The sequence below is a fragment of the Symphodus melops genome (genome assembly GCF_947650265.1).
Source record: "Symphodus melops genome assembly, chromosome: 14".
Lineage (NCBI taxonomy): Eukaryota > Metazoa > Chordata > Actinopteri > Labriformes > Labridae > Symphodus > Symphodus melops.
Window position 1 is genome coordinate 9,716,517 of NC_136704.1, and position 9,954 is coordinate 9,726,470.

General features: G+C 42.4%; 1 protein-coding gene across 1 annotated transcript in view; it reads right to left on the bottom strand.

The window, feature by feature from the left end:
- zeb1b (zinc finger E-box binding homeobox 1b) overlaps nucleotides 1-9,954 on the bottom strand; it is a 58,325-nt gene that overhangs the window by 3,949 nt on the left and 44,422 nt on the right. Inside the window, exons 3-7 of the mRNA XM_079360849.1 lie at nucleotides 7,517-7,678; nucleotides 5,503-5,705; nucleotides 4,566-4,671; nucleotides 2,428-4,130; nucleotides 819-999 (exon numbers count right to left, since the gene is read on the bottom strand). Coding sequence (XP_079216975.1) covers nucleotides 819-999; nucleotides 2,428-4,130; nucleotides 4,566-4,671; nucleotides 5,503-5,705; nucleotides 7,517-7,678 — 2,355 coding nt within the window. The remainder of the gene's footprint in view (nucleotides 1-818; nucleotides 1,000-2,427; nucleotides 4,131-4,565; nucleotides 4,672-5,502; nucleotides 5,706-7,516; nucleotides 7,679-9,954) is intronic.

Genomic DNA, 9,954 nt, shown 5'->3' on the forward strand with positions numbered 1-9,954 from the left:
TAAGTCCGATGACAACTTCCTCCTGACTTTTAAAGACACTTTTGATTTATTTTTACACCTACATCTCATCATTTGACATTCAAAACAAACAAACAAAAAATACTGGGTGATAAAGTAATTCTAAATTCAATGATGAATTACGTCCTCGAGATTTCTTTCTTTTCTTTGGGGTTGTTGATTTGCTTTTCATAAGTGAAGAGAAAACCAATCACAGCAGTGCAATCACTGAATCCCCACATTGGTGTGTGAAAGGTTGAGCTTGATGTCCATAACAACATCTATCATTAATGTATCCAAGGAGAACGTGTCAAAACAATACAACAAAATCACAGCAAATACGCTCTAAAACCTTCAAGGAAACTTTATCCAGGCGGGGAGCAGCTAGTTTCATGAGGTCATTTGGAGCTGAAAACTGTGTTTGCACGCCAGGTATCAGAGTAATAAAGAAAAAATACTGAAACGCCTCTGAGAGCGTTGACCTGCACTTGGCCACAGAATCATCGTCCTAGAAAGTCCAAATCACTACCAGAGCTTGCCTCTTGCAACATTTGGTGCTTCACATGAGAAGCTGGCAGTGCAGAGGTGGGGAGTTGGCGGAAAGAACTTCTCAGACCTCTTCTGTGCATATTGAGTAATACCTGCTGGAAAGGAGTTGTCCACCCTTCGTTATGCTGATGCTCAAAATCCCCTTTTTGCTCACACTCTGACTCATCTTTCCCAACATAGCCAAAAGTACGTGACAGTTAAACAAGTTCCGGTTCTGTGTTTTTTTTAATTTTTATGTCTGCCTGGGATGCACTTGATAGGTTTGTATTTACCTGTGTGTTCATATTTGTGTCTCAGCAGCGAGCTGCTCTTCTGGAAGATCTTGTCGCATAGGTCGCAGGCGTACATGCCGCTCTCTGTCTTCTTCATCTTCTTCCTCTGAGGGCCCGAGTCTGAGTCGTTCTGTTCCTCCACAGTGGACACGCCCTCATAGCCAGTGTCCTGTCTCTCCTCCTGGAGAAAATGACACATTACAGATGTATTAGTAGGAATTTAAACAAGTTTGTCTAGGATAATACAAAATGCAAAATTTAGGAGAAATATTTCTGGGCCTCACTATTTTCTAAACCCTAGTTAGGGACTTGGACATGTCGCAGAGCTGATCAGCTGAGAAGAGATTGGTCTGCACAGGATTTGGCCAATAATGTATTATAATGCCAAATATACAATTGTTTGATTAAAAATTCAGTTTGGCAGCCATATCGGTCTCTGTATAAGTCCAGCTTTAACACTAATAGTTAACAATTGGTGTGTGTGCATTGTAGTAAATGATGTCCTGTCATAGCCTCCTCATGGCTTTCTCTGGAGACAGTTGTGAAATTGCACTTAACCAATTATTCCTTGCTATGAAACAGCTTATGAGCACACCTGCAGTTTCCTACTTTCTCGCTGGGCTTGTAAATGTATCAGTGATGCAGTCAGAGGATGTGGGGCAATATTAAGGAGAAGACGTATAATACACCGGGCTCTGTTTTTACAGGGCAGGTCTATGCCAATCCACTTAACACTAAAGTATAATACAACAACAATAAATCAATGAGGCAGGCAGAGGTGCGCCGTTTAAACAGATTCCAGCAGATCAATAGGGGCTCTGCAGTAAAGTGCAGCCTCATGTCCTCCTGGTGACAGCCCGGGAAGATCACTCTCACACACACAGATCTACATCCATCATTACAGACCCATTAGTTGTCTCCACAATGAAGAACTATTAAGGGCTATCATTTTTACAAAGCACTGAATTCTGACATTCCTATATATGACTTATTGATTAGATTTAAGACCCTTTCAGACTATTTATCATGTTCCGATGCATTACAACAATAAGAAGTAATGATCCAAACTGAAGGGTTTGACTGATCACTCCCAAAAGAGAAAAGCGAACTTGATTCCAATCTACTAACCTCTTAAAATGGCAACCAAAGTAGACGCTGAATATCAGTTAATATATAAAATATGATTTTTTGAGTATGAAACTGGAAGACAAATGAAAGGCTGAAAAAGCTTTTGAAGCTGTAGACATTTAAATAAGTCTTTTCCAGACAGTATTTTATTCATTTTTATTTGATTTTATATTATATTACGGAAGGTAAGGAAAAAAGACCAGCAGTTTGAGATTTTCATAAATGTGCTTATATGGTTTGTTGGAAAGACCACTCTTTCTGTACCATCATTATTAAGATATACAGCTGGTCACTTAGCTTAGCGTACAAACACTATAGAGACCATGGTCTCCCCATGTTTGAAAACTTTATTTTAAATATTTGAAAGAGGTATTGTTGTGCTAATCCACCTGAAAGAAATTAAACCTATTTGGAAAATAGTCAATATACTATAATCACAGACAGAGGAGCTCAACTGGTAACTGAGAGGTAAACTGCTCACCTTGATTCCATTGAGGTGGATGGTTTCCTGTGTTTGGGTCCCTGCTGGACTGCTTGCTGTAGTGGTATAGGAGTAAGCCAGCTGGGGTATCAGGATAGTCTGTTTGTTGTTAGTGGACAGTGCCCTGAGGCATTGCATTGTGGTCACAATGTCGAGGGGTTTGGCACTTGGTTGGCTAGCGTACAGTGCTATGGGGCTGCCGCCCATGGCTGAGAGTGGAGATGCATCCTTCTTTGTGCAAGTTAAGTTTAGGGGTTCATCCACAATGGTAGAGCCAGAGGGAGGGGAGGGGTAAACACAGGCTTTAGCCACCACTCTCTCCGCCTCCTCTCTGGCGGGCTTTGGCAGTGATAGGTCTAGGGGTCCCTCAGTGCTCTGGGAAGTCTGGGCTTGGATGGGACTTCCTGTAAGATTTAGTGGTGAAGGGGAGGTCGGAGAGCTGTGATTGCCATTGACCTCAGCTGGGGTGGCTTCTGTAGGGCTGTCTGTGCCCACAGAGGGACTCATGGCCGTATCCTTCCCTGGGACCAGAGACACCACACTGCTAGCTTCACATGTGTCCTCTTCCTCTGAAGGAGGTGTTGGTGCACCCAGTGAAATCTGGCCCTCCTGCATTTTGTCAAACCACTTTTTAACCACCTTGATTGGTAGGCTGACTGAGTCAGAGATCTTGGCCAACTCTTCCTTGCTAGGTTCTGCGTTTAAGGCAAAGTAGGCCTTGAGCAGGGAAAGAAGGTTCTTGGGCTGGTTGCAAAGTCCTCCCTCTGACAGCAGCGCAGCAATCGCAGACTCAGATTTATCCATCCCTGCTCCGTTTAGCTTGAGAGCATCTTTCTTACAGTGCTTCAGGGCATGGAGAGATTCCAGCCCCCCAGGACAGCTATCACACAGGAGACAAGTTTTAGTGGTCTTTTCCTCTTTTTCTTTAGTCTTGTTGGGCCTGGAGCCTCTCATGGTGAGATCTTCAGGAAGTTTCTGGGACTTGAAGGTGTCTGTGTTGTTCTGAGCCAGTGAGATTGGCTCAGTTTCTTGCTTTAGGTTTTGGGGTGTGATCTGGCCTTGGCTGGGGTCTAGACTGTAGTTTATGATGATTTTTGCATTTCCATCCTGACCTACAATGGGCAGACTGATGGCTGAGATGAGTTGCTGCTGTGCGGGGTGGAGAGTGCCAGTGGTTAACCCAGAGTTCAGCTGCCCTTGTCCTTTGGAATTGCTCTCTAGCACCTGGCGGATAACATTTCCATCCACTGCCACCTTAAGAGCATTTTGCAGGTCTGCTAGGTTGATGCTGATAGGTGACATCAGCCCCACAGTGGGAAGGACCACCGCCTGCACTGTCCCTTGCAGAGGAGCCGCAGCACCTCCATTGAAAATCCCTCCATTCATGGCGGTCACAGGTGAAGATGTAATTAATGTTGGCTTGTACTCGTAGTCTACAGGTTCAGTCTTGATCTGGTTAAGGGGCAGCTGCTCCTGCAGCGGCTTACTGTGCTCCAACTTCTCTCTAATCTGGGTGTGGAGGACCGAGGGTGGCGTGGACAGCACAGGTGATGGACCTTGGTTTTGGGCTTTGGTGTTCACAGAGCGTGGTCTGCCGCTCACTGAGATAACGCTGATGCACTTCTTACTGCTAATGTGGGAGCTGTATGAGCCTGAGTGGGAGAAGCGCTTCTTGCAGTTGGAGCACTCGTAGGGTTTCTCTCCTGAATGATACCACAATGTGTATGACAGGCAGAAAGAGAGATGGAAAGAGGGTGGAGAGAAACAGATTTCCATTAGTGAATGATGCTAAATGAACAAGCTTGACTATGAGCAGGGTGGCAGGAAAAAGCTCTAATGCATTTCAATGATGCTTAAATGTTGATGTAATGGCACCACTGGGCAATGCCCTTCTCTAATTGCTTTCCCATAATGCCAAAAGAAACACAATTATGTCACATGAAGGATGAGCTCACAATACACAGATCTAAATACAGGGAATTGGAAACATAAATAAAACATAAATGTTTGTCCAATGGACATTAAAAAGGCTGTGGCTTGCAGAGATTAAACACACTAGCACACACACCCATACACACACACACACACACACACACACACACAGTATGCTGCCATGGTGACAGGGGTTGTCCACTCACCGCTGTGGATGCGTAGGTGCTCCTTCAGATGGTGCTTGTATTTAAATGCTTTGCCACATTCAGTGCACTTGAATTTACGATTGCCTCCCGACTGTGTGATGTGTCTCTGTCAGACGAGGAGAGAGAGAGAGAGAGAGAGGGGACGTTCAGTGAGACACACAATGAAAACACAACCTTTGAACTACTACTAATTCATGTCACTGTGTCATTAATCAATTGGGGGCAAACGCTCATGTTTATTTATCGCATTGAGAAGCGGGCTGCTGAAGGAACAAGACTGAAGCATCCATGCAGGTTTGCATAATTAAAAATCACTTTCTCAGTGAATGATTACAACAGCGCTACAAGTATTCTACTCATACTAATCACAGGTAATGAAGATGTGCTAGAGCAAATAGAATATGTCTGTTGTAGACTGACATGAAAGACAAATATATTATACTGTACCCCTCTGGGAAGGAAATATAGATATTTTAGAGGTTTTTATTTCCTATTTTTACTTTTATCAATTTTGTTAGTTAACATCTCATAGTTTTGTCACAATCAATGTTGTATTTCTATTCCTCTATTCTTCTTCGTAGAAAGCAGAAGAAATATTCACTTTGTGTAATAAAGTAAATACGATTTTATTAATTTTTCCAATACTTAGCTTAGTATTGGCTTAGTCAGTCATGCAAAATGTTCATTCATCTACATTTTACTTCATGTAATTGTAGAAGAGCTGATGATTTAAGGGCTAAGAAATCCAAGAATTAAGCATTAGAAAGTTTGCAAAAACCTGTTTGTCCTTTAAGTCTTATGAAACTAAGAGCAATTACAAAGACATTCATACGTTTGAAGACAACAGGGCAGGGCATTTTTCAGTTTATGGTAGCAGTGAATCTATTTCATTAGTTTCCTGCCCTGACTTGTTTGTCATACTGTTTTGTTTTTGTACCTGATCCCGTCCACTCTTGTGGACTGTCATGTGCCTCTCCAGTTGAGCCCGGTATGCAAAGCTGTAGCTGCACTCGGGGCAGTTAAAGCTCTCCTCAGTCCTTTCGTGCCGGTACTTTATGTGCTCCTTCAGGGAGCTGTAACGCTTGTAGCCACGTGCACAGTACGGACAAGTGAGCAGCTGGGAGAACGAATCAGGGGTTCCTGAGGGGAGAAAAAACACAGAAAATGAGATAAAGACATTATGTAAGAGTGAACGAAAGAAGGACACAAAGGGGTTAAAAAATACATGGTCAACAGGAAGGGCTCTTTGATGTTACACAAGGCCGACCAGTAACACTCCTCTGCAATTTCACCAATCGGTGACAGATCCTCCCCCCTCAGGTAAACAGCACCCAGGTAGCCAAATGGAAGAGAGCTGATTAGTAATCCATCGTAATGCCTTCCTGTCATTTTTAAAACAACAGAATCTTTTGCTTTTGTACTTCTTTCTAACAAAAAGCTGAGCGATTAAAGCTTTCATTTGATTGCCCATTGTGTTTTAGAAACGTTTCAAAAACACCTACATATGTAGGAAAAATGAGCTTTGTAAACATCAGCCACCTGTGTGGATCTCTGTTGGATAGCAGAGGGTCTCAGTGGCCTGGCTCCCACACAGGTAAAGCATTACTTCGTTAAAAGGTGATGTATTAAGTTTCCCTGCGTTACAGGTGAGGGCCTGGGGATGGGAACACACACATTATCGCGCAGGTAACTGTGAGTCAGAGCTCACACAGACGTGACAAATTTACTCAGGTGTGGCCGTTTCTTTTTCTCCCTTTCCTTCCCCCTGCTACAGCAGGTAAGAGCCAAATGCCCAGGAGTAATAAAGGCCCAGTGTGCTGCACTTAACAAATGGCAGTGTGTGTAATGATGTCGGAGAGCAGTGTTAATGGGGTGGAGTTTACACCTGAGGTGAGAAAGGCAGCAGGTAGAGCCATCTCCAGGGGGCCTGTAATTACTGGGTAGGTGCAGTAATAGTGTGAGAGCTCAGTAACTGTGAGCTCTCAGGTGGAAACTGTGTTTGTGTGTGCTCGTGTGTGTATGAGTGAGATGGAGGGACCTACACCCTGTTTGTGTGCACTACCAGTAAAAACACATATCAATGTGTCTTTGTTATGCTTTATACATGCATCGGTCAAAATTAAAGTCACTCTGTCAAAACGAAAACAATCCAAGTGACAATAATAAAAAAATCTATTCACACGTTTCTAAATACTCCACTACAGGAGGAATCATTTCAAAATCACAGTTCTTAAATGTTTTTAAAATGTTCTTTAAATTGTCATTGCACTTCACTGTATACAATGTGTTTCTGCAAAATATCCCCAAAAATGTATTACTGGCAGTAGTTTTAGCTTCAGGTGTACAATAGCTGATTTTTTACACTTGTCTGAACCTTTCTAGAGAATATGAACAAATTCTCATGGTCTGATCGTGAACACATTCACCTGAATTTTATACATTGCTTATTACTCTAGTCTGGCCCTACCTAGTACTTATTGCTTATTTTATTATCTCTATTCTATTTAATTTTACATTCTTAAATTACCTCTACATTTCCTACTGCTGTATTGTGTGTTAAACAACGGTGACAAGCTAATTTCCCCCTAGGATTAATAAAGTATTTCTGAATCTGATTCTAACTTCACAACAGGAGACTATAGCTGTTAGTCAGGAGTGGGGCAGGGGGTTTCCTGAGGCAAGGCATTTTGTAAAAAGATTGACATGAAAGTGGGGGACAAAGCAACTGAGTCCACTGTGTGGCGCTTAAAAGGTAATATTAGCCTTAAATGTACGTATGCTATGTGTAGTTGGATAAAATCATGTTATCGACCAAAGACATGAGAGAGTTGATAGTCATGCACTACTTGCTCGGAAAAAAGTGCCACCACCCCCTCCCGCTCCCTGGAGGTGAATGTTCCAGACTTTGTATAACATAAATGGGCTGTTGATGCTGTGTGTCTGTTCTGTACCGTTCTCATCGTGGATGCCGGCATCAGGCGTGTCTTGGCGTTGAGGTTCATCCTCCGGGGCTTCAGGGTAGATTACGGCCGTGTCCCCTTGCTGGAGCATCTCCTCGACAAGGGCATCTGTGCTACCATCATCCTCAGCATCTGACACACAATCCTCTTTCACTGTGAAGCGACAAATAGGCTCTCATTAGAGTCAAAAAGATATCATCGATTACCCTCTTACATATTTTTCTATTGATGCAGGCTGTGCACATGAAACCAATACCTTTGAACATGAAATGTGATAATCCAATAATGTCACAGAGTCATTATGTGCATATATGTTACAGCCTTTGATGGTGGCAGGTTCTCTAGGCTGGAATGAAACTGGTCGGAAAATAACAAACATCCTTGATGTTGCTGTTCATAATAGGATGAGAAAACTAATTAGCGACAAAGGCCACAGGCTTCTGTGTGAGCATCATGCTCTTTGTGGCAAGCTTTTATTCACAATGTGAGGTAAGGTACTTGTCGAGTCTGGGACTGATAATTAGGTGATATGTCTTGTCCTGACGTATTGTAGTTGATTGATATCACAAACGCAGACCAGGCTCTGCTCTCTGGAGAGGCTTGGCCTTCAGACTGTGCTTAATATCCCAGAATATGAGTGCCTGCATACGGGAGCCCAGCACGTTCTCTCTACTCATCTCATGAGCCCGGCTAGTTGGCTAGCGAGCGCTAATTACCAAGTTGCGGATTATAGGAAGTGTAACCTGAGGATGGAGTTTAGGATGCAACAAAGCTTCCTTCCCTCTTTCTGTTTTTACCCTCCCAGAGCTTCCTTAAGTGAATACCGGAACAAAAGATTGTGTTTCAGGCTCTATTCCTCCATGGATTCATCAGTGTGCTTATGTGTATCATTACCGAGGATAATTACAAGGCTGAGCTATCAGCTAAAAGCAAAGTTAAGCTACTGTAGATAGTGTGGTGGTGGTGTTTACAGTGCAGATGTTCTACAGCTTGATTGAAACTCCCTCCTGCTAAGAAGAGATTTGAGGATTGTGTTTTGTGAATTGTGTGTGTGTGTGTGTGTTGACAGATGGGGCCAGCTGTGTTCTCCTCAGAGAGGGGAACAGGTGTAACGCTTCATGACTCACCGACGCACACTAAATACCAGTACACTTACATACAGCCCTGCTCCAGCTTCCTCTGGCGCACCTTAACAAAGCTGTGACACAATATGCACAGTCATTTGTTGCTATGGTTATTAAAGATGAGATAATTAAGGCTGTGTGTTGGTGAACATGTGTGTAAAGCAGAAGCCAGCAGCAGGTGCTGAGAATTTTCAACAGTGAAGTTCCCATCATGCAGTGGAGGCTCAGGATCACATCAGGGGCCTCTAACCCCCACATATCATACAACTTTTCTCCCATGACCTCAACAGCATGAACACCACCCTCTCTACATGTTAAGTGCATGTTATTAGCATCAGAAACAGTTCGTCCATTTTTGGAAATAGTCCGAATTCCTTCCTTTTCAGGAGTTTGTTGAGAAAATGTAAATCACTTTCACTTCAGTGCGTCACAGAAGAAATCAGGAGTTTTAAAACCTGGGTCCTTCTTCCAAGTCTTTTGATGACTGAAAGTTAAAATAAGTTTTAATACTTCTCCAATTGATTACAGACTGTAATACTGGGAGGCTCTGATTGTTGTTTATTTTATTGCCTTACAACATTACAGAAACCATCCAGACAAAGATGGACTTGTTTGTTAAATCGTCTTTGAAGAGTACTCAGCTGGTTATGAAACAGACTGAAATCAGTACTGATGCTTCTTTATGAGGTTCAAAAGCAAACAAGACAATCAGTATAAAAAGATTGTTTATTTCTATTAGGGCCTGACCATATAGGATTTAGGGCAAATACCGATATCGATATATATGTATATGCGCATGTACGCGCATTACTGCTAAGTCAACTATATGCATATTAAATAATATTTGATGAGTAAATCTAGCAATATGGGCGCATTCCTGCGATAAAATTAGTTTTCTCAGCTGCCTGCTGAAAAAATGCTGGAGAGCAAATCTAAAACTTTTTGGCTTACTAACTGACACAATACTTCACAATACTGTAAAGAAATTAGCCCTTAGATGTAAAGCTACAAGTGAAGTGTATATTGCAAACATGGCAAAATTGCTTGTCTGTCTTTGTAAAGTTAAAAAGACTTGCTTTCAGACTTAATGTGAATTTTAATAAACCGTCTGCTGGCTGTAAAGTTGAATTAAAGGGACATGAGGAGGTATGGAAAAAAAAAATAGTCACAGTTGTGTCTCCTGTTTACAAGAAACAAACAAAAATGTCAAATGTGATAAAGTGCTGATGTGAAATTTTCTCCCATCCCCTGCTCAAAGGCAGCATCCAGACACTCAAACACACCTTTAGGCGACTAAATGTTGAG